General features: G+C 38.2%; 3 protein-coding genes across 7 annotated transcripts in view; 1 reads left to right on the plus strand and 2 right to left on the minus strand.

Annotated features, from left to right (window-relative positions):
• Window positions 1-19,017, plus strand: part of LOC128020245 (fibrous sheath CABYR-binding protein) — a 37,600-nt gene extending 18,583 nt beyond the window's left edge. For 2 of the 5 annotated variants that reach the window (XM_052607034.1, XM_052607030.1), the window contains one exon: window positions 245-791. In XM_052607034.1, coding sequence (XP_052462994.1) covers window positions 245-306 — 62 coding nt within the window. In that variant the 3' untranslated portion in view covers window positions 307-791. Of the gene's footprint in view, window positions 1-244; window positions 792-17,288; window positions 17,412-17,992; window positions 18,041-18,470 lie in introns of those variants that run through there. The other 3 variants (XM_052607029.1, XM_052607031.1, XM_052607033.1) reach the window with 3 other exon arrangements.
• LOC128020242 (nuclear factor 7, ovary-like) lies at window positions 2,056-5,758 on the minus strand. The gene is made up of 6 exons (XM_052607026.1): window positions 5,105-5,758; window positions 4,843-4,938; window positions 4,378-4,608; window positions 4,274-4,296; window positions 4,072-4,193; window positions 2,056-3,256 (listed from the first exon to the last, which is right to left on the minus strand). Exons 1-6 carry the CDS (start codon window positions 5,498-5,500, stop codon window positions 2,772-2,774), a joined length of 1,353 nt encoding a protein of 450 aa, XP_052462986.1. The 5' UTR covers window positions 5,501-5,758; the 3' UTR covers window positions 2,056-2,771.
• Window positions 19,018-21,205: 2,188 nt separating the features above from the next.
• On the minus strand, window positions 21,206-24,991 carry LOC128020239 (nuclear factor 7, brain-like). Its single transcript, XM_052607020.1, has 6 exons — window positions 24,466-24,991; window positions 24,011-24,106; window positions 23,546-23,776; window positions 23,445-23,467; window positions 23,243-23,364; window positions 21,206-22,433 (listed from the first exon to the last, which is right to left on the minus strand). Exons 1-6 carry the CDS (start codon window positions 24,859-24,861, stop codon window positions 21,946-21,948), a joined length of 1,356 nt encoding a protein of 451 aa, XP_052462980.1. The 5' UTR covers window positions 24,862-24,991; the 3' UTR covers window positions 21,206-21,945.
• Between the last annotated feature and the right edge of the window lie 214 nt (window positions 24,992-25,205).

A 25,205-nucleotide genomic window follows, 5' to 3' on the forward strand; every position in this document is an offset into this window, starting at 1 on the left:
GAAGGGAACACTGTGTCTGATCTCTCATCTGAAAAACAAGGCCTGTTCAGTTCATGATAATATTAACAGAATCCAGTGCTTGATTATAAAGACATCTTGTTTTTCACTTTGCTGGTCAACATGTGATGTCCAGCCGTGTCCTGAAGGGAAACCAGAAGCACTGTCATAAACTAGACTCACATGATTCTGATCTGAACAGATTACTGTATTGATGACATGGATGTTTCTGGTTTTTCCTGTGCAGTTTTAAACACCCTCCTGAAGTCATCTGAACACACTCCTGCAGCCGGCAGTGACCTGCCATGAAGCTACGGTCAACTGCTTTACATTGACATAACCGGGATGAACTTCACAAACACATTCACAGCACAGAAAGTCATTTCTACACTCACTCTGAGTTCCTGACGCACATTCAGGTCTTTTTCATAATATCTCATCTTCACACTGCTTCGACTACAGCTCTAAACTAGCACGTAGGACTGTTAATAAAACATGTTTGAATGTAATTTCACATCGTTTGAGTGGGACGGGATGTGTGCGTGTATGCATGGGTAATTCGACAGGCTTTTCATTTCGTTACTTTAAAAAGTGTCGTTTGGTTTCATTACTGTCTCATTAATTTAGTTTGATGACAAATTGTTGCCTCTGATTCATAAAAAGCTAATCTCACAATGTGGAATGATTCAGATTGTGTTGTCTGACCAAATAGAATTCCTAGGACTTTTTCTTTCTATTTTTTTTTAATTCTGTAAATAATTGTTGTGTTTGAATAAAGAGTGGTTACATTTAAATGACAATGTACATGTATTTAATCGCACAGTTTCACACTGCAGCGACACGAACACAGCACTTCAAATAAATGAAACATGCTAATCATGCTAGAAACATGCTAATCATGATAGCCACATGCTAATAACATTACGTGTTAATCATGGTAGCAGCATGTTATTAACAATGACTTCAGATGTTAAGTTTCTTAAAAATGCACTAACACTAAGTGAGTCTTATATAGTATATACAGATAGAGTCAACAAAGATTAATGTATCATTTTTCACATTGGTTCTTTATTTTAAGCAAAAACTCACTTTATTTTGATACTTTTTTTCCCGGAGAACAAGACTTAGTTTCTTAATGTGATTGTGCTTCTCCAGTAAATGTGTCTTGATCTGTAAATGTTCAAATATTTGTACCAGAAAACAAGACAAAAACACTGAGGAAGAACTTTTTTTTGTCTATCTGTCCAAAAAAGACAAAAACTGCCCAAAAATATAAGAAAAAAAGAGAAAGAAATGCTTTATATATATTGGATATAGGTTCAATGAAATTAAATATTTTTATGCAATATTCATGCCAAATCACTAAAATACTTATGAACTGACATAAGATAAAGACACTTTCACACTAAACATGACAGCTGTTCATTAGTACATTTTAGAAGTCTCTACTGCTCAGGAAGACCGTATTTATTTGATCAAAAACACTGTAAAATTGTGAAATATTATTCTAATGTAAATCAGCTGTTTTCTGTGTGAATCTGTGTTAAAGTGTAATTTATTTCTGTGATATATATATATATATATATATATATATATATTATTTTATTATTATTCTTATTCTTTTAGATTTAATTAAAAATAATAACCCTGAAAGAAAGTCATTCAGGTTTGGAACGACACAAGGGACTGTAAATGATAATAATAATAATAATATTATATAATAATAATAATATATAAAAATTATGCAGTGTGCTGTGCATGTGTATATACATTCATGATAGAGATATACACATGCAGAGCATATTAAAGTTTGGAAATATTTCCTCATTAAATATATCTAACAATGTTTGAAGAGTGAAATAACTGATTTTCTTTTATCGCAGCATCACAATACAATAGAAGACTTCTGTGATGTTCTGTGGTTTCAGTTGGTTTGTGTTACTTCATATGTTTAATGTCTTCATGAACACTCTCTTGGTGAATGTGTTCAGTCCAGCAGAGAAACTAAACCGACAGAAACAAGAGACTTGATGAACAGAAACAAATCATAATTAAGACTTTCTTTTATCATTTTTTATTTATTTTAAAGTCTTTTAAGGACCTGCGGAGACTCTAAGAACATAATCCAGAGCAAACATTTCTGTCATACATTTGCTAAAAAGGTTTTGTTGATTTGTGTTTTATCTTTGATATTTGAGTCAAGAGCAGCTCTGACGTCACCGGTGTATCTTTCATACTTCTTTGTGAACAGTGATGTAATGGAGATTTAAACTGAAATCTTTTATTATTACACTTCAAAACAATCCAAACATATGGGTTTCACCTTGAACTTGCTATAAACATAAACTATTTACCATCTTGAGCAGAAAATATGATTTTCACTGTCAATTGTTGATTTATTTGTTTCTAATGTTAGTGAATGATGACATCCGAGTGCACATCATATTACACTGTAATTAATACAGTCAGAGGTTATTAATATCATAAACTGAGAGCAATCTTTCTGTGTCTTACTTATCAAATGTTGTCAGATTGATCATCCGAGCATAAGATGATCCAGCGGCCGAACTTAAAAACACTGCAGACGTCAGTTACCCATCTCTGATTTACACCAGTGAACAAACTGATCACATTCATCATTTAACCTCTAGAACTGAAATAAACAATTATTCATTTAGTCTCATGTTGAACAAATTGTGATATGGATCAAATATTGGAAACATGACGAGTGTAAAAGATGAAAGCAGGTGGATCCAGAACTACAGGAGTAACATTTACTGACTATTGAACGATAAGATCCTCAGAGAGCCACCACAGAAGAAAGGAAAGAGTGTGTGAGTGAAGGTGGTTGTGAATGTGTGTAGATGTGTGTTAGTTACAGGATCAGAGAATGACACTGTTCCTCTGTCATAGTCCAGATCTACTCTCACACGCTCAAGATCCTGTTTAACAGGAAAACCAAACTGATCAGGCCATCCACGCTGCACACTCCAGACATCAGTGTCAAAGAAAACAAGTCCCTTCCTCTGGTTTGATTCTGTAGTTACTCCAAGAATCCAGACCGGACTCTCTTTAACCTCCACATCCCAGCAGTGTGTTCCTGAGTTAAAACCCTCTGAACCCAGAACACAGGAATAACAGTCAAATCTCTCTGGATTATCAGGAAGAGGTTGTTTGTTCCAGCTCCATCTCACACTGGTCAGATCATCAGACAGGACGAGATGTGGATCTGCAGTGTTTGGATCCAGAATCACAGGAGCTGATGAGACACAATCAACAGCTGCTTTTATTCTGATGTTCATATAATGATCAAGAGTGAACCACACACAGATTATTATGAATTATGACTCGTGTTATTGATCAAACACATCAGACTCTCTCCTCTGATCACTCTCAGTGTTTGTTACAGAAAATATTTTAGATTCTGATCAATCAAACTGAACTGAGATAATAATAATAATATATTTCATTTATGTTGCACTTTTCTTATACTTATACTTTTCAAGTCTTTCTGCATCCGGTAATGAAAGAAAAGACCTAATCCTGCCAATATTCCTTAGATGCAAAAATGCTCTTGATATCTGCTTCAAGTGTCAAATGAGAGTCAAAAATTACACCAAGGTGGTGAATTTCAGGTGATGGAGATACTACATTATTTTCAAGGTGTAATCTAAAATTTCTATCATTACAGACAGCTGCAGGGAAACCAACTAAACCAACCTCTGACTTTGTATCATTCAATTTAAGAAAATTGTGGTACATCCATAATTTAATCTCCTGCAGACAGTCAGAAGTGTTGCTGATATACCTGTGATATTAGTTTTCATGCTAATATAAATCTGAGTATCCTCAGCACAGAAGAGGATCCCCAAACCATGCTTTCTAAGAATCTGTCCTCTGCTGTATCTCTGTAACTAAATATCATGTGGACCAAAGTTGCTCTTCTCTTGTTTTCGGCTCATTTTGGTGAAGCAGCTCATCTGGTTATTCACACATAATGCTGAAATCTGTCAATATTCCCTCATGCATCATCTCCAGTGTGTGTGTAACAGCACAGATCTTCTCCAGACTCACTGTTTTGGACGATGTCCTGCATCTTCTTCCAGACTCTGAAGGGCAGGTTGCCCAAGTAACGCGGCACATGAATCAAAGCTCCAGAAGGAGTCTGTGGATCCGGCTGTGATGAGATCTGGACTCTGGAAGAACATTCAGGATCAGAACTGCAGTGTCTTTGGATCAGAAGCAGAGAGAGCAGAGACACCAGCAGATCACTCACCTTTCCATCGTGACTGGAAACTCCTGCAGAACAAACACACCATTGATCATCAAGAACTCAATCAATCATCAATCAATCAATCAATGGATGATCTGAAATCAGACCTTCAGAAAGCAGACGTCACTGGCTTTCATCATCTCCTCCGTGTCTTTGATTGTGTGTGAAAGAGCTGAGATGTGTCTGTTCATCTCCTCCAGCTTCTCCTTCATCATCTGCTTCTTCTGCTCCTCTTCCTCTCTCAGTGCAGTGATTGTAGCTTCTTCTTCATCTCTGAGAAACTGATGAAGCTTCTCAAACTGCTGTTTAATCTGACGCTCTGTGTGCTCAGCTTGAGACTGAAATCAAATCACATTCACTTCAATCATCTCCATCAACACACATCAACACATCACATCATTCAGATCCCAGAGAAACTCAGACACCGACATATAACAGATCCAGAAGCAGATTGCTGCTCGTCATTTACACAAATAATCACCTGGAATCATTATATTAAATATAACACATCATAATTGTGTTTAGTGATGCTACAGCTGAACTGAAAATGACTCTTGATTCTGTTTCCTCACCTTGATGTGTTGAACTGTTTTCTCAAACTTTCCTTTAATGTTTTCATTGTGTTGAAGTTTCTTCTGTAAGGACTTCAGTTCTGTATTGATCTCCTTCTAGAATTGAACAAAATAAAAATACATAAAACACCAGATTACAGTGAAGAGAAGAGAATACAGTGATCATACAGTGCTGTGTTTTGTGTATATCTCACACTAAATTGATTCAGAAATTAAAAGCAAACATAAATCAAACACAGCCTGATTATAAAACAAAATTCACCTTATATGATGAAACTGCTTCACTGATGGGTCTGAATTTGTGATTGTCGTGTTGTTCTGAAGTAACACACACTACACACGCCGGCTGTTTGTCTTCCAGACAGAAGAGTTTGAGTTTCTCACTGTGTAAACTGCAGATCTCCTCAGATCCTGATGAACGACTCTCATTTCTCTCCTTCAGGAACGACTCACACAAGTTTTGTAATGCAAGATTTATTGGAGGACGATCTTTTGAGGATCTTCTCCTGCAGACAGGACACTCCTGAGTTTTCTTGGTTCTCCAGAACTGTTGAAGACACTCTTTACAGACACTGTGACTACATGATAAAAGAACAGGAGACTTGAAGATATCACAGCATACGGGACAATTATAGTCATATTCAGCTGATGAAGCCATTTTCACTGTTTGAGCTCCAGCAACCTAAACTTTACTTTCACTTTCTGAACGACGGTTTCAAACATGAATAACCTCGAGAATCACAAAGATCTGCTCTGTTCAGAAACAAACTTCTTCAAAGTCTTTCTCTTCGTCGTCCTCTGATGACTGATTCTTGTTTGCTTTTGTCAAAGAGAAGAAAATCAGTGACAGAAAGGAGAAATAACAAGTCAGTCTCTTCCTGGTTAGTGTTGTAAGAGGGAGGAGCTTCTGATCATCAAACAGTCTGATGATTTCTTCACATGCTGGGAATTATGGAAGGCCAAAAGGGCCAAAAACGTGAATTTTTAACTCATCATCAGCAGGTTAAATATGTGTATTTCACATGTATTGAACATGTTTCATGTGTTAAATATATATTGTTTTTGGTTTAAAAATCAGTGCATTAAATATGCATATTCAACTCTTATATAATGTGTTAAATACACATTAAAAATCACTTTGAACGGGTCAGTGTCATTGACTGCAGAAGACTTTGGTCAAATAATTTTTTAATTATAAAAAATAAAAATAAAAGTTTTTTTTTTAGGAACGTGAGCTTTTATTGTGGTTACATTTACATCTATCACCAGCAGGTGGCGCTTATTGAGACCTCTTTTGGTTTAGAGATTATGCACTCATCAGACAGACAGTAATTAGGTTCACAGGTGATGTTATCCATTTAAATGCATTTAAAGACTTGACTAAAGTATTTAAATATGGTATTTATAATTTCATATTTATACTACGGGGCCATTGAATGCTTGAATCTTATGGGCTTCCAAACATTCTGAGGTGTGCAATTATTTTCTGGGAAATGCACGGGGAACGTAGTTCCCGGCAGCTCTCCTGACCGCATTACAGTTCCATATCACTTCACATAATTAACAGTTATAATGGTCATGCAGTTTGCACAAAAAGCTACTGTCAGTGCAGCCCTGACGATTTTATCAGTTAGCCTATATAGTGTAGCAACTTAAGGGCTACACGTGACATTTCTCACTAACGAGGAGACATCGCTGTTTAGCAGGGGTGGTAAAAGTACTCAGAAGTTATACTCAAGTAAAAGTAGATGTATCTAAATAAAAAATGACTCCAGTAAAAGTAGAAAGTCCTCCATTCAAACATCACTTGAGTACAAAAGTATCCGATTTAAAACATACTTCAGTACCGGAAGTAAAAAGTAAATATTCAAATTAACTGTAAATATCAATAATTAAGCAGATCAGTTGTTTTGGGAGTGATATGCAGTGTTTTAATTGAACAAATTATGAGATTAGATACTTAAGAATTTGTTAGATTTACAATCAAAAGAGACAACGAAGAACCTTATCGCAGTATAGGGGTTGAACTTTCAATAGACATGTTCCATAAAATCATAGCTGCATCAAACAGAAGATGTGCAAGATACAAGGTAAGACTGTTTCAGAATATCAATGAGGAAAAACCACCTCTTTAAAGAGTTAGTTCTCCCAAAAATGAAAATTCTGTCATTCCCATTTTAGGGGCTAAATATCACGTTATTGGTATTGTCACTTCGACCTGCGGACATGAAAAACAACCACAGACTTGGCAACACTGGTTGGCATATACTACACAGAGCCGTTATTCACTGATAATCTACACAAAAACTATTTTTTTCTCGATTTTGAAAGCGATTTTGTGTTAGCTGTCGTTGGACTACGGCTCTGTGTAGTATATATGCCAACCAGTGTTGCCAAGTCTGTGGTTGTTTTTCATGTCCGCCGGTCAAAGAAACACCAATAACTTTATATTTAGCGCCTAAAATGTGAATTTTACCAAGGCAACCCTCCCAATAAATGTATATTTTAACCCCGGGAAGCAATTTTTTATCCTTGAAATGCTTTTGTGCTAGTTTTGGACTAGTTTTGAGAAGCAACTGGTCAGGATTTGTTGTGAAAACCTGGCAACCCTGATCTGAACGCATGTGCTGGAGATATACTTCTAATTACAGGAGCATCTTTACTGATGAGATGAGCATGAAAATCGCATTCGATTTTTTTGCACAGCACTACTGAAATTTAATTCACCTGTGGCAGGCAAAGAAGACATCTCAGCCAATAAGAATCTCCCTTGACTTCAGTGAATTCAAACATATCCTTGAGATATGGCCATGGGAGATCCCTTTCGGGAATCTCGGGATCATTGCGGCCAGCAAGAGCTGCACTATCACCTATTTTAGCGGTCATCTTCCACCTCGAACTAACTGCTGCGTGAGCGTTTGTTGGCAAAGAAAACCACATTTTTCATTGGTTTGTAAAATCATTGTACTAAATACTTGAAGCGGGCATGGGGAAATGTATCGGAGTAAAAAGTAAACTTTGTCTTTAATAAAGTAGTGGAGTAAGAGTGAAAGTAGATGCAAATAAAACATACTCAAGTAAAGTACAGATCCCCGAAAAAAATACTGCTGTTTAGAGACACTCGGGGCAGCATCCAACGGGGACTTCCTGTTCCCGGAATCGACTGGGTAAGCCTCGCAGGCCATAGAATGGAAAAGGCAAGTTTGTGTGGCCATGAGGCTCTCGTCGACGTCTTATGGGAGTTCAATACTCACGGCATGACACGGGTAAGCCTTGACGACCTTAGGATGGAAGGAGGGTTTGTTTGTGTGTTTGATACTGATGGGAGATACGGAAAACAGAGAAGTAAAGGGGAGCATGAGAAGAGGAGGAGAGATAGCTGCTTGGGCCGCCTGCGGAGCTTGCTTTGGCTGCTGAAGATGTTGTCTGCGGGAAGAGTAAGAGGGTTAGTAACATTTGATGGGGCAAGCTAAAAATGAATGGGTAGCCTATGGTGTTGCCAGCTTAGCAATTGGTTGCCTGATTTAACAATTCCTCAAGCCTGGTCCACATTAGTATGTTCCTGTTGGAAAAGGATTTGTCCTCTCATTTGGCCTCCGGCCTTTTTAAACGGTCTCCAGAGCGGATACATTTGGAACGCTGTTTTCGCATTGTAGTATGGACTGTGAAAACAGAGGCTTTTGGAAACGATGAAGCATGTTTAGTCTTGTAAAACATTGTACCAAAAGACATGATTATAGCAGTAACGTTAACCCCTTACCAGTCACCCCCCATTTTTTGGTATAGAGACAGAAATTACATACCCAAAATAAATTTTTTTTTGCTCATGATTCTTTCTGACTAGATACATGATCAACATTTGTCCACGAGCTGACACTTCGAAGTTTACTGTTCAGGAATCTGAATCATTTTCCTGACATAAATTAGTAAATAACTGTCATTGCAACAATGTTTTATCGAAACATTGGTCAAATATTGAAGCTAGAGTCTTTAGACTTTAAATTGATGCACGGTTTGTCCAGATCAAGTAAGAGAGTGATGTTTAACGTGCTGTGAAAGTGAAAAGATAATAAACTGGGGCCGCTGGCGATGCTTGCCTGTTTTTCGTATTACGGTCCTAATGAGGCAACAGAAATTTTACTCACACTTGCTGTCCTGCATCAAAACACGAAGGCAGTTGCGTTTTAGATGAATTTTTGAGTGTTCACGCCAGTGAATGGTGAAATAGGTCCCTTAATAAATTGGTCCTGCCAGAATACTTGCATGAAACTTAAATTAAAATTAAAATGTAAATTTATGCATTTAGCAGACACTTTTATCCAAAGCAACTTACAGGCTATTCAGGCAATCGATTTTTTTTTTTTTTTTACCTATCATGAAACTTATGTCTGTATCATCTCAATGAGGTTTAAACGTGCATGGTAAGGCAAATGTAACGTCTTTGACATTTCAGTGTGGATGAAGACTCTGGAAATAATGCCTTGGCTTCGTTAAAAGTGGCATCGTCACCCGACGTAATGATGTCATTTAACAAACTTTAGCCGTGAACCTGCTTTTAGCGTCTTTGCCTGAAAATTTATTTGTTTACGACACACGTACTGCTTGCTGCAGTAAGAACTGGGGTGCGGCGCAGGCTGGTTGAATGCCTGCTGCTGCTGCAATCCAGCGCTCGAGGAGAGCTCGGTCTTGGGCGGCATGATCGTTGTGTCAAGCGAGGCGAGCTTGGAGCTTGCACGGTCTATTGGCCACGACATGTGGCTTTGCGAGAAGAGCAGCTGTCGCGATGACGCTTAATGGTGCTCAACAGCCATGTTTGGCTGGGTAGGAATGATCCTGGGTCCGGCAAAATTGGCAGATCTGAAAAATCCCCGATATAGCTCTCTTCGTTGGTAGGAAAATTGGGTCTGTGATAAGATGACAGACGGAGCGAACCAGCATGCTGATAAACCATCAATGGATAGAGGTAAGTCAGCAATATTTATACTATGGGATTGATTACTTGATTATGGTCCACCTATGTTGATTAGGCTAAGTATCTGACGCGCTCCTCCCGAATCTTATTATTAAAACATAATTTAAATACAGTGCTGCCGCTCCCTATATGCAGAGTACGCAGTCTGCATAGGGCACCAACTCCCAGAGGGGGTACCATCCCAGTTGCTCAAAAAAAACAAAACACCTTCCGCCATTCTCCCATCCAAGTTCGCGACCGCTCGCACTTCATATTTGTGGCTGAATGTTCATAATTGATGGATGGACATCTATGCCCAGGTAAAGGACATCAGCAATCTGGTGCAGAGAAAAGAAAACTAAAGAAAGTAAAAAAATTTAAAATAAAAACAAAATAATTTAATAAATAAAACATAAATGCATAAAGTTGGCTTGATGTTGGACGTTCGAGAGTCAAGTCACCTTAATTTATATAGCGCTTTAAACAAAATACATGGCGTCAAAGCAACTGAACAACATTCATTAGGAAAACAGTGTGTCAATAATGCAAAATGATAGTTAAAGGCAGTTCATAATTGAGAGTCTCAAATTTAGGGACCGTCTCTAAAGTTACATGTGATTTTGGTATACACTTTTCTAACATCAGTAGCATTAGAGGAGAATGACTTACAGTCATAAAAAACAACTGTAATTGTTCATCTAGGTGTCAGCTATAATGCACACTTGAATTGAATGTTTGATATTTATTAAAATAAACTGTAAATCATGTAAATTATGCTACTTTTTCACATGGGCTCAAACGCAAATTTGAAGCTCAATAGCATTTGAGGAGAAAGGCGTGCTGTCATAAAACAATTGTAATGTGCTCATTTACTGTAGGTGTTAGCTACAATGCACACCTTATACAAATTTCATATATATTAAAATAAATTATAAATCATTTAGGTAAAAACGAGGCCTGTTTATCACTTTCAGTAGGATACCCGTGAAAGTTTTTTTTTTTTTTTAGGTTCCCTTACGAAAATTACCCATGGTTTTAACAATAATACCACAAATCATTGTTCTTGTAGCTATGGTAACTGCAAATTAACCATGGTTTTGCTACTTCAAATAATAATTTACAAAGAAGTATTAATATATTGTAATATTTTTTGTTGTTGTTGTTGTTGTTGCTGCTATAAAAACAGACCTAAGCCATCAATAGCCTTAAAAATGACTTTAAATGCATTATATAAAACAATGAGGCAATAATAATTGGTTAATAATAACACTGTTAAAATATGTAAAGTAGGCAAATACAAAATAAACAATTTATGTACATTTATGCCTGCAAAGGGAGTCAAATGCCATGTGATTGCTGCTGTTACACTTACAGGACGATCAAATCCTTGTTTAGGCTACTGACCAAACATTTAATTCAAATATTCACTTAATCTTTCATTTTTGGTCACCTTTTTGCTATAGATGACACAGGCTTTATAATTTCTTCAACAAAAAAACGTGCATATCACAACCCTTATAAAAATAAACGTCTCGGTTACGTACGTAACCCTCGTTCCCTGATGGAGGGAACGGAGACGTTATGTCGAACGACAAATGGGGTCTCACTTTGGAGGCCAATCATCTCTGATTTTAAGAGAAAACGCCAAGGAAAATTGGCTAGTGGATTAACACACCTGAGCCACTCCCCGTGCCAACGGGTATAAATAGGGCGACAGGTGCGTCCACTAATTAGGTTTTACGCTGAGGAGCCGAGAACGTGTCCCGGCAACATCGAATGGTTCAAGGTTGTGGCATGGGGACATAACGTCTCCGTTCCCTCCATCAGGGAACGAGGGTTACGTACGAAACCGAGACGTTCCCTATCTGTCGGTCACTACGAGTTATGTCGACCGACAAATGGGGTCCTATGGAAAACGCCACAACCTGAACCTCGTCACAACCCTGTGGCTGTGCAATTATTGACAAGCCCTGGCATGCCACAAAAGCTATGCTTAAGGTCGTAACCTTCCCAAAGCCCCAGCGCAAATTCACTGACCTTGGTACCGAAGGGGCCAAAGGGTGAGTACATCGCTGCTGGAGAAGGCCATGCTGCTGTTCCGCCCACATAAAGTAAATGGAAGGGATTTCAACCTTCAGTGAAAGATTGCTTCAAATCTTCCCTATTTGTTCTTTCAGCTAGCAAGACAATGGGGAAGCGAGCCTTTAGGAAAGGTCGCTACGGAGACCACATCCTACCCGTATGGAGGTGACATACGGGTAGGAAGGGTCTCGGAAGGGAGTGGTGGGAACCTTGGGCACGTATCCAGGCCGGGGTCTCAGGACAACGTGAGAGTAGGCAGGCCCGAACACAAGGCACTCTTCACTTACCGAAAATGCTTGGAGGTCCCCGACCCTCTTTATGGAAGTGAGCGCGATCAGGAGCGCTGTCTTGAGAGACAGGAACTTCAGCTCGACCGAATCCAGCGGCTCAAAGGGACCCCTCTGAAGTCCCACCAGGACAATAGAGAGATCCCAGGGGGGAATCAGGGGTGTCGTAGGAGGATGTAACCTTCTGGCACCCCTCAGGAACCTAACGATCAGGTCATGCCTCCCCAGGGACCGGCCGTCCACTGCATCGTGATGGGCTGCAATGGCAGCCACATACACCTTCAGGGTGGAGAGTGACAGCCTACGCTCCAGCCTTTCTTGCAGGAAAGAAAGCACGACTCTGACCGGGCATCTCGGGGGGTCTTCTCGGTGAGAAGAACACCAATTCGTGAACAGACTCCACTTCAGAGCATACTTCAAAGCCACGCTCCCAGACTCCGTACAAGTGGCACCAAAGGGACAGTCGACATACCCGCAGTGGTGCAGTGATGGGGAGTCGTGCCGGAAGGCCCAGAAGGCACTGCGTCCTGGGTCATCACAACCACACTCCTCGTGTTCCCGGAGGAACTGGCCAGAGACGCGTGGAGAGGCGTTGCATCTCCGAACCGTGACCTCTTGGCCGCTGGCGAAAGGGGGCGTCGTGGGTGAGAGTGAGGAAGCTGTGCGTCGCTCATTGTCAGCCCACGAGCCTTGCAACTCGGAGGAAGGAGAAATTGCTCTTTTATTGAAAATGTGGGTGCCACTGGCCGTTCGACCAGTGGTGGAACAAAACAGAAACTGAAGATTCTCCACCCGGCCCTCCTCCGGGGGAAGGAGTGGCGCTGTCTTCGCCATCTCCTGAAGAGCAGTTCTCCGCATCTCCGAGTTGCCCGTGTCAGGGCCGCTTAGTTGACTTCCTCGAGGACTTCGCAGCAGGGATTGACACGGGGGGCGCCGCTCTCCTGTGCGGGGCTCGACGCGCCGGCCTTGAAGAACTCTCAGCACGGGGCGGAGCTGGTGTGGAGGACGAAGGGGGCGAGCGCGGCCAACAGCTTACAGGCCTTGGACGGGAGACAGGGATGATTCCTCCAAGTGGCAGCGTTTTGTGGGCACAGGTGCACCGCAACCGCCCTCTCCACCTGGGGAACCTCCACGTACCCCCTGGCTGCCCCGCCGTCGAGGGTGGTGAGGATGGAAGAGGGAGACGAGCAGCTTCTGGCCGTGAAAGGGGCCGTCCACGACTTCGTCACCTCTTCATGCACCTCCGGGAAGAAAGGCACCGGAGCAGAACAGAAGGTTGTGAGCCGTGGCCTGTGCCGAGAAACCAATCATCCAGCCGCGAGGGCTCGGGACTGGTCGGTGTCGTCACCTCCAACCCGATACTCACGGCTGCCCGGGCAAGCATGGCCGACAACTCCAAGTCAGATTCGGCAGCAGCGACAACACCTGAGGGGGGCAGCCCCGCCGAACCCTCATCCTCAGAGGTCGATAACCCATCCCCCGATGCAGCAATCGACATCTGGTCTTCGGGCGGTGCATACAGTATCTGCAAGTAATTTGGATTGTTACCGAGAAGACTATTGTTCCCTTCACAACAGCTAGAATTCATTTTATGGCTACTTTTGTGACCGTTATATGCTGGTTTAGTAATGTGACAGACTTGATGAAGACTAATTGTACTGCAAACTGCTCAAGAACCTGTAACATGAAGGCAGCTGAACAAACTCAGGGTAATAGGAAGAGTTTTGAGTTGACAAAACCAATCCAATGTTGAATATCCTGCCTCGACTTTTATTTCTGTTCTCCATGATTCATTTATCTTCCCATATAACCTTAAAAAGAAATGAATTCCTTGATTACAAAATTCATTTGGAATAAGAAACGACCGAGAATTAAACTCTCAACATTGCAGAGAAGATCTGACAAAGGAGGCTTGTCACTTCCGAACTTACAATTGTATTTTTGGGCATGCCAGCTGCGCTCGCTCAAGATTTGGTTACAGGTTGACTCACAGATCGCCTGAAGGGACGCGGAATCATCAGCTGTGCTTCCACATCGACTCCAGGATATTTTATTCACAGGTTTATCAAAGAAATACTAAGGTTTGAGAATACAACTGTGTACATTTCTCTTAAAATCTGACATGAGGTGTGCAAATTCCTGGAAAGTTCATCCAAGTTCACATCTGAATCCAACAACAGACCTTTTGTTTTTAAGCCATGGTCGGATCAAGGTATACATACTCTTGGTGATATATTCAATAATCAGGGGTTAAGGTATTTTCAAGATCTGAAAGAGTGTTATAATTTTCCTGGACATTCCTATTTTCTGTATTTAAGGTTGAGAAGCGCTATGCGGACTTACGGAGTACCATGGAACTGTAACTTGGACTCTCACCCTCTGATGGACTGTGTGAACTTCTCACAGACACAAGGATCAGCGTCATTCATTTACAACAGACTGCTCAACCTCAGCTGTGGAAAGCTCCCCATCACCACGACATGGAAAAAGGAGTTAGCTCCTTGCAAACTAAATTGGGACTGGATATGGGAAACTATTCCAACAATGTCAAAAAGTCTTGCCCATCAGTTAATACACTCTAAACTGCTGCATAGGGCTTACGCTACTCCAGATATCTTGCACAAAATGAAGCGCTTGCCTCCCCCCTTCTGTTCACTCTGTAATTCAAATATCGTGGCTACTTATATGCACATGTTTTATGAATGCCAACATATTTGGTAACTTTTGGGATGAGCTATTTCGAGTTATGACAGAACTATGTGAAAAGGTAATCCTTAAGCACCCCAGTCTCTGTTTGTTGAATGATGATGCGGATCTTGATCTGACTGTTAGCCAGCGTAGGATTCTTCACACTGCTCTAACTGCAGACCAAAAGATAATCTTCAAGATTTGGCATGAGCCTACAATTCCAACAGGTAAATTATGGCTCATAGAAATTAAATACATTGCACTATTAGAACTTACTACAGCGAGAATTAACAAAGCCAAACCAATAAGGGCCTGGAATGAATTTGTTACACAGCTATCTCTTATAATAACTCAACAGACCACCTCTACTGATTACTTCTGAGCGTTATCAAGGAGGAGCAGTGGAAATCCTGGAGCTGTGCTGGTGTTGTTAATCATATTACATATTATTTATTATTTATAATAATAATAATATATTTTTGTACAAGCAAACCCTGTTCTTGTACATACTGTAGTTATTTGTGGTCACACTTGTGGACCATGTTCAACCTTGAAAAAAATAATAATAAAATCATAAAAACCAAACCAATGCAATCAAGCTTAGTTGATGCAATGAAGCAGCTCATGAACTTTCTCTGTCAACTTTGAACTTAAAGCTATTTACCAAACCCCTGCAACAACTAAGTGTTGGCCTTTTTTACTCACCATCCCTGTGGCGGGATTCAAACCTAACCAGCAGTTTACTGTGCTATTAACGCTAACACATTTATCAGTTCCCAGCTTACTTTGCCTTCTTCAAGCACTGACAGAACACAGACTCTCAGGCCTGTTGACATCCATGCTTGTGATCATACATTCATACAAATCATCTGCATGATGAAATATGCAGTAGGTCAGTAGGTTACTATTTAAAATCAGAATTGATGTCACTGAAGGCTCACATGTACAATAGATCTACAGTACAACAGACTTTCTATTCAATGTACGTGCAGTCTAGTGTTCTTATGTCAAACTCAGTTCCTGGAGGGCCACTGTCCTGAAGAGCTCGATTAGCTGGATCAGGTGTGTTGGAGCTGGTCTAAAATTATGGATAACCATTTTTTGCAAACCTCCACTGTAACTGATTTTCCCACACAAATGTTAATGATTTGATGATTGTTGATTTGAGTTTGATAATAAAACTGCAATTTAAATATATTAGTTTTATAGGCTAAACCTATAACCTACAACCTGAGATGTAAATTCAGAACTGCTATAAAAGGTAAGATGTAAACTCAGAATTCTTAAAAGAAACAGAATTTCAAGATTTGTACTCAGAATAAAAAAATAAAAAAAACATGCATGATGTAAACTGAATTGTTAAAAACAACTGAATTGAAAGCTGCAAACTTAACTTGCAAGATGTAAATCCATAAATCTTAATAAATTGCAAAATTTGCTAAAATTCTTAAAAAAAGTAATATTTAAAGTCAAAATTCTAAAGAAAAAAAAACTATGGGAAGATGTTAACTCAACTCTAACGAGAATTAGCAAGATTTAAACACAGAATTCTTAAAAAAGTACAAACACAGAATTATAAAGAAAACAGAATAATGTGTAAACACATAATTCTTAAAAAAAGATTTAAACAGACTTCAAAAACAAACAAACAAAAAAAAAAAAAAAAACTGCAAGATTTAAAAAAAAAAAAATTTTTTTTTGCAAGATGTAAACTCAATTACATTGACGGCTCGGTGTTCATCTTCAGTTCTCTCTTCACAGCAGTTCAGTCAGTGTACTGTGTGAGTAAATGAATTACTCCGGGATATTGGTTTGTTTTAACTTAAAGGGAATGTCAGCTACATTAAAAAAGTTAACAGTTTAAGTCATTTGTGGATTAATGCGTATTAGAGACGCGAACCGTTTAAAACGATTCAGTTTGATTTGGTGAATTTGTTCAAAAAGATCCGGTTACATCGAATGATTCGTTAAACTGCTTTGTTCTGAACTCTCTCACAACAGACACGGAAGAGAAGACAATGATGAATAAAGTCGTCGTTTTTGCTATTTTTGGACCAAAATGTATTTTCAATGCTTCAAAATATTCTAACAGACCCTCTGATGTCACATGGACTACTTTGATGATGTTTTTCTTACCTTTTTGGACATGGACAGTAGACCGTACACACAGCTTCAATGGAGGGACTGAGAGCTCTCGGACTAAATCTAAAATATCTTAAACAGTGTTCTGAAGATGAACGGAGGTCTTACATGTTTGGAATTTTGATTATTGGGTTAACTAACCCTTTAAGTCAAGCATCAGTGTTAATAATGCTCAGAGCTCCCTCACATCTCTCTAGCACACACAAGAACACTCGATAGTGAGCATACAGCACATAGTGACACGACTGTGAAGTCTGCTTTGACCTGTTGAGCTGGTGTGTGTGGTTCTGTTGCAGACAGTGGATCTGGATCTGGTACGGTCGCTGGTGTTGTTTGTGGGATCGCAGTAGCAGCTGTTGGTGCCATAACGGGATACTTCACCTATCAGAAGAAGAAACTGTGCTTCAACGTCCAGAGAGGTGTGTGGCTCGGCTCATGCTCTAGAACACATTCAGATGGGAATCAGTCAAACACTTACAGTCTAAAACACAACAGACCAACTGTGCTGTTTCTGCACCATCAGATGTGTTTTTCTACTTGATAACATTTGCGATATAACCAATAATGTGGAGTTTGGAGCAGGTTTAATAGTAAAGGAAACCTGTTTGAAAACAGTCATAATGTATGTTCATGCATCACACACTCTGAATGAAATCATGATCTTTATAATTTTGTTTGATGCTACTAGTGGCTAGGGATGGGTGATCTTTCCAAAATATCATATCATATGATCATAACATAGAATTACACTTAATTATTCACTTAAGACATAACTGACGTCCTTTATTTAAATACAGCGGATATAGAAAGGAATCAGCCCTCTTTAAAGGGCTTATCCAGCTGTCTTTACTCAATGCAACTTATAAGATCCAAGTGAAAGATAAAACTCCAGCGTGTCAGACAAACAATGAAACAAACCGATAAAGTCACCAAATTAAAAGTCACAGATAAAGCAGCTAGTACGGTAACTGTTGAATGAGAACGTATGTTTTCTCCTCAGGTGACCCTGAGAGCGTCAAAGAAGAGAACGGCACGCAGAACCACGAGGGTGAGCCATGCACTGCTCATTTTCACCTTCAAATCATCAAATCACTGATATTTGTGTGTTTGTATGGCACTGGATAGGGACATGAACATGTGATCAAGCAAATAATGAAATACAACTATTTCTGCAGAATTGGACACCAAAATAGACTTAGAAGAGATAAATTACATTCTATTGTATTCATTCTTAGAAGGGAACACTGTGTCTGATCTCTCATCTGAAAAACAAGGCCTGTTCAGTTCATGATAATATTAACAGAATCCAGTGCTTGATTATAAAGACATCTTGTTTTTCACTTTGCTGGTCAACATGTGATGTCCAGCCGTGTCCTGAAGGGAAACCAGAAGCACTGTCATAAACTAGACTCACATGATTCTGATCTGAACAGATTACTGTATTGATGACATGGATGTTTCTGGTTTTTCCTGTGCAGTTTTAAACACCCTCCTGAAGTCATCTGAACACACTCCTGCAGCCGGCAGTGACCTGCCATGAAGCTACGGTCAACTGCTTTACATTGACATAACCGGGATGAACTTCACAAACACATTCACAGCACAGAAAGTCATTTCTACACTCACTCTGAGTTCCTGACGCACATTCAGGTCTTTTTCATAATATCTCATCTTCACACTGCTTCGACTACAGCTCTAAACTAGCACGTAGGACTGTTAATAAAACATGTTTGAATGTAATTTCACATCGTTTGAGTGGGACGGGATGTGTGCGTGTATGCATGGGTAATTCGACAGGCTTTTCATTTCGTTACTTTAAAAAGTGTCGTTTGGTTTCATTACTGTGTCATTAATTTAGTTTGATGACAAATTGTTGCCTCTGATTCATAAAAAGCTAATCTCACAATGTGGAATGATTCAGATTGTGTTGTCTGACCAAATAGAATTCCTAGGACTTTTTATTTCTATTTTTTTTTAATTCTGTAAATAATTGTTGTGTTTGAATAAAGGGTGGTTACATTTAAATGACAATGTACATGTATTTAATCGCACAGTTTCATACTGCAGCCACACGAACACAGCACTTCAAATAAATGAAACATGCTAATCAGGCTAGAAAAACATGCTAACAAAATGCTAATCATGCTAGAAACATGCTAATCATGATAGCCACATGCTAATAACATTACGTGTTAATCATGGTAGCAGCATGTTATTAACAATGACTTCAGATGTTAAGTTTCTTAAAAATGCGCTAACACTAAGTGAGTCTTATATAGTATATACAGATAGAGTCATCAAAGATTAATGTATCATTTTTCACATTGGTTCTTAATTTTAAGCAAAAACTCACTTTATTTTGATACTTTTTTCCCCGGAGAACAAGACTTAGTTTCTTAATGTGATCGTGCTTCTCCAGTAAATGTGTCTTGATCTGTAAATGTTCAAATATTTGTACCAGAAAACAAGACAAAAACACTGAGGAAGAACTTTTTTTTGTCTATCTGTCCAAAAAAGACAAAAACTGCCCAAAAATATAAGAAAAAAAAGAAAGAAATGCTTTATATATATTGGATATAGGTTCAATGAAATTAAATATTTTTATGCAATATTCATGCAAAATCACTAAAATACTTATGAACTGACATAAGATAAAGACTTTCACACTAAACATGACAGCTGTTCATTAGTACTTTTTAGAAGTCTCTACTGCTCAGGAAGACCGTATTTATTTGATCAAAAACACTGTAAAATTGTGAAACATTATTCTAATGTAAACATCTGTTTTCTGTGTGAATCTGTGTTAAAGTGTAATGTATTTCTGTGATGCTCCGCTGTATTTTCAGCATCATTCCTCCAGTCTTCAGTGTCACATGATCTTCAGAAATCAGAATAATATGATGATTTATTATTTATTATATAAACTTCTGCAGGTATAGACCACCGTTAAGACTGAATCAGAAAAACAAATTCTTAAAATATATTCTTTGGTGTTCCACTGATGAAAGTGTGTTGCTTGAATTTCATAGATATACTATTAAAGGTTTTATATATAATATTTATATATAGTTTAATATACGGTTATAGTTTTTACTGAAATTTACATTTTTATTTATTTGTTTTCAAAAAAAAAAAAAACTATTATATCTTCTTTTCAATTTTAGTTACAATTTTGTTAACAGTATTTTCCCCAAAGTTTTTTTTTTTTTTTTTTAATGTCTGAATTTTTTGTCTGTTTAAATTATTGTAGTATTTCAATTTAAGATAAATGAAAATAAGCATTTATTTTATTTTTATTTTTACATATTTTTAATATTAACTTTATATAATGTTATTTTATTTAAATTGTCTAAAATGTTTTATATATTTATATATATATATATATTATTATTTTATTATTATTCTTATTCTTTTAGATTTAATTAACAATAATAACCCTGAAAGAAAGTCATTCAGGTTTGGAACGACACAAGGGAAAGTAAATGATGACAGAATACTCACTTTTAGGTGAACAATCTTTTAAATAATACATTGTGACATTATTTTCCAGGCAAATAATCACATTTCCCTCCCACATTCATACATCTTATGGAGAATATTTTCATGAGTTATCGTCTCATTTGGTTTTATGACTCTTCTATATTTAAATCACGTTTCCTCCTTTGGTAAATTCCTCCATCGACTGCTGTTAATTTGAGAGCAGGAGGAGCTGAAATATATAATGCATATCATTTTGTCAACTTTTAGGAGTGTTTACAGTGTGTTTACTTTTCTTTCCATTTCTTCTTCTTTTTTTTTTCTTTAGAGCAGCACATTAGACAAACTAGGAAGATGACACTAATATTACAAAACAAATGACAACAAAACTAAATAATAATAATAACAATATATATAAAAATTATGCAGTGTGCTGTGCATGTATATATATATATTCATGATAGAGATATACACATGCACAGTATATTAAAGTTATGTGGAAATATTTCTACATTAAATATATATAACAATGTTTGAAGAGTGAAATCATTGATTTTCTTTTATCGCAGCATCACAATACAATAGAAGACTTCTGTGATGTTCTGTGGTTTCAGTTGGTTTGTGTTACTTCATATGTTTAATGTCTTCATAAACACTCTCTTGGTGAATGTGTTCAGTCCAGCAGAGAAACTAAACCGACAGAAATAAGAGACTTGATGAACAGAAACAAATCATAATTAAGACTTTCTTTTATCATTTCAGAGTTTTTATTTATTTTAAATGTTTTTTAATGACCTGCGGAAACCCTAAGAACATAATCCAGAGCAAACATTTCTGTCATACATTTGCTAAAAAGGTTTTGTTGATTTGTATTTTATCTTTGATATTCGAGTCAAGAGCAGCTCTGACGTCACCGGTGTATCTTTCATACTTCTTTGTGAACAGTGATGTAATGGAGATATAAACTGAAATCTTTTATTATTACACTTCAAAACAATCCAAACTTATGGGTTTCTCTTTGAACTTGCTATAAACATAAACTATTTACCATCTTGAGCAGAAAATATGATTTTCACTGTCAATTGTTGATTTATTTGTTTCTAATGTTAGTGAATGATGACATCCGAGTGCACATCATATTACACTGTAATTAATACAGTCAGAGGTTATTAATATCATAAACTGAGAGCAATCTTTCTGTGTCTTACTTATCAAATGTTGTCAGATTGATCATCCGAGCATAAGATGATCCAGCGGCCGAACTTAAAAACACTGCAGACGTCAGTTACCCATCTCTGATTTACACCAGTGAACAAACTGATCACATTCATCATTTAACCTCTAGAACTGAAATAAACAATTATTCATTTAATCTCAAATTTAACAAATATTGAAATTGTGATATGGATCAAATATTGGAAACATGATGAGTGTAAAAGATGAAAGCAGGTGGATCCAGAACTACAGGAGTAACATTTACTGACTATTGAACGATAAGATCCTCAGAGAGACATTACACCAGAAGAAAGGAAAGAGTGTGTGAGTGAAGGTGGTTGTGAATGTGTGTAGATGTGTGTTAGTTACAGGATCAGAGAATGACACTGTTCCTCTGTCATAGTCCAGATCAACTCTCACACGCTCAAGATCCTGTTTAACACGAAAACCAGCCCAATCAGGCCATCCACGCTGCACACTCCAGACATCAGTGTTAAAGAAAACACCTCCCTTCCTCTGGTTTGATTCTGTAGTTACTCCAAGTATCCAGACTGAACTCTCTTTAACCTCCACATCCCAGCAGTGTGTTCCTGAGTTAAAACCCTCTGAACCCAGAACACAGGGATCACAGTCAAATCTCTCTGGATTATCAGGAAGAGGTTGTTCATTCTCGCTGAGTCTCACACTGGTCAGATCATCAGACAGGACGAGATATCGATCTGCAGTGTTTGGATCCAGAATCACAGGAGCTGATGAGACACAATCAACAGCTGCTTTTATTCTGATGTTCATATAATGATCAAGAGTGAACCACACAGATTATTATGAATTATGACTCGTGTTATTGATCAAACACATCAGACTCTCTCCTCTGATCACTCTCAGTGTTTGTTACAGAAAATATTTTAGATTTCTGATCAATCAAACTGAACTGAGATAATAATAATAATATATTTCATTTATGTTGCACTTTTCTTATACTTATACTTTTCAAGTCTTTCTGCATCCGGTAATGAAAGAAAAGACCTAATCCTGCCAATATTCCTTAGATGCAAAAATGCTCTTGATATCTGCTTCAAGTGTCAAATGAGAGTCAAAAATTACACCAAGGTTGTGAATTTCATGTGATGGAGATACTACATTATTTTCAAGGTGTAAACTAAAATTTCTATCATTACAGACAGCTGCAGGGAAACCAACTAAACCAACCTCTGACTTTGTATCATTCAATTTAAGAAAACTGTGGTACATCCATAATTTAATCTCCTGCAGACAGTCAGAAGTGTTGCTGATATACCTGTGATATTAGTTTTCATGCTAATATAAATCTGAGTATCCTCAGCACAGAAGTGGATCCCCAAACCATGCTTTCTAAGAATCTGTCCTGTATCACTGTAACTAAATATCATGTGGACCAAAGTTGTTCTTCTCTTGTTTTCGGCTCATTTTGGTGCAGCAGCTCATCTGGTTATTCACACATAATGCTGAAATCTGTCAATATTCCCTCATGCATCATCTCCAGTGTGTGTGTAACAGCACAGATCTTCTCCAGACTCACTGTTTTGGACGATGTCCTGCATCTTCTTCCAGACTCTGAAGGGCAGGTTGCCCAAGTAACGCGGCACATGAATCAAAGCTCCAGAAGGAGTCTGTGGATCCGGCTGTGATGAGATCTGGACTCTGGAAGAACATTCAGGATCAGAACTGCAGTGTCTTTGGATCAGAAGCAGAGAGAGCAGAGACACCAGCAGATCACTCACCTTTCCATCGTGACTGGAAACTCCTGCAGAACAAACACACCATTGATCATCAAGAACTCAATCAATCATCAATCAATCAATCAATGGATCTGAAATCAGACCTTCAGAAAGCAGACGTCACTGGCTTTCATCATCTCCTCCGTGTCTTTGATTGTGTGTGAAAGAGCTGAGATGTGTCTGTTCATCTCCTCCAGCTTCTCCTTCATCATCTGCTTCTTCTGCTCCTCTTCCTCTCTCAGTGCAGTGATTGTAGCTTCTTCTTCATCTCTGAGAAACTGATGAAGCTTCTCAAACTGATGTTTAATCTGACGCTCTGTGTGCTCAGCTTGAGACTGAAATCAAATCACATTCACTTCAATCATCTCCATCAACACACATCAACACATCACATCATTCAGATCCCAGAGAAACTCAGACACCGACATATAACAGATCCAGAAGCAGATTGATGCTCGTCATTTACAGAAATAATCAACTGGAATCATTAGATTAAATATAACACATCATAATTGTGTTTAGTGATGCTACAGCTGAACTGAAAATGACTCTTGATTCTGTTTCCTCACCTTGATGTGTTGAACTGTTTTCTCAAACTCTTCTTTAATGTTTTCATTGTGTTGAAGTTTCTTCTGTAAGGACTTCAGTTCTGTATTGAGCTCCTCCTAGAATTGAACAAAATAAAAATACATAAAACAGCAGATTACAGTGAAGAGAAGAGAATACAGTGATCAGACAGTGCTGTGTTTGTGTTTATCTCACACTAAATTGATTCAGAAATTAAAAGCAAACATAAATCAAACACAACCTGCGTAAAAACAAGATACACTTTTTCATCAGTATGAGTTTGATCTCTTACCCAGTGACTACACTTTAGTCCACAAACACAGAACAAATCAGAGCAGTTTATGTCATATGAAGTTGAGTAAAACAGCAGAGAGAAATACTGAGTGCATGAATGTGATGATATCTGTGTTTATGACTTATTGTTCTTTATAAATTAAATAATAAACATTTGTCCTACCTTATATGATGAAACTGCTTCACTTATTGGTCTGAATTTGTGATTGTCGTGTTGTTCTGAATCTCTGCACACTACACACGCCGGCTGTTTGTCCTCCAGACAGAAGAGTTTGAGTTTCTCACTGTGTAAACTGCAGATCTCCTCAGATCCTGATGAACGACTCTCATTTCTCTCCTTCAGGAACGACTCACACAAGTTTTGTAATGCCAGATTTAATGGAGGACTAGATTTTGAGGATCTTCTCCTGCAGACAGGACACTCCTGAGTTTTCTTGGTTCTCCAGAACTGTTGAAGACACTCTTTACAGACACTGTGACTACATGATAAAATAACAGGAGTCTTGAAGATATCACAGCACACGGGACAATTATAGTCATATTCAGCTGATGAAGCCATTTTCACTGTTTGAGCTCCAGCAACCTAAACTTTACTTTCACTTTCTGAACGACGGTTTCAAACACGAATAAGCTCGAGAATCACAAAGATCTGCTCTGTTCAGAAACAATCTTCTTTTCTCTTCGTCGTCCTCTGATGACTGATTCTTGTTTGCTTTTGTCAAAGAGAAGAAAATCATTGACAGAAAGAAGAAATAACAAGTCAGTCTCTTCCTGGTTAGTGTTGTGAGAGGGAGGAGCTTCTGATCATCAAACAGTCTGACGACAACAGCAGGACTTCTTCAGGTTAAATATCAATAAAATGCATTAATGATTAACTTGCATTGAAACTTTCTTTAATATAAT

Source organism: Carassius gibelio, chromosome A9 (genome assembly GCF_023724105.1).
Source record: "Carassius gibelio isolate Cgi1373 ecotype wild population from Czech Republic chromosome A9, carGib1.2-hapl.c, whole genome shotgun sequence".
NCBI lineage: Eukaryota > Metazoa > Chordata > Actinopteri > Cypriniformes > Cyprinidae > Carassius > Carassius gibelio.

Bases quoted from the DNA above. Each gene is read 5' to 3' on its own strand.
- LOC128020242 (XM_052607026.1), bottom strand. From the start codon at position 5,500: ATGGCTTCATCAGCTGAATATGACTATAATTGTCCCGTATGCTGTGAT. The intron at 4,939-5,104 runs GTGAATTTTGTT...GTTCAATTCTAG, and splicing joins AAGCAGTTTCATCATATAAG to AAGGAGATCAATACAGAACT. The intron at 3,257-4,071 runs GTGAGTCTGGAG...GTGTCTCATCAG, and splicing joins GCAGGACATCGTCCAAAACA to CTCCTGTGATTCTGGATCCA.
- LOC128020239 (XM_052607020.1), bottom strand. From the start codon at position 24,861: ATGGCTTCATCAGCTGAATATGACTATAATTGTCCCGTGTGCTGTGAT. The intron at 23,468-23,545 runs GTCTGATTTCAG...TTTGTTCTGCAG, and splicing joins GTGACGTCTGCTTTCTGAAG to GAGTTTCCAGTCACGATGGA. The intron at 23,365-23,444 runs GTGAGTGATCTG...ATGTTCTTCCAG, and splicing joins TTTCCAGTCACGATGGAAAG to AGTCCAGATCTCATCACAGC.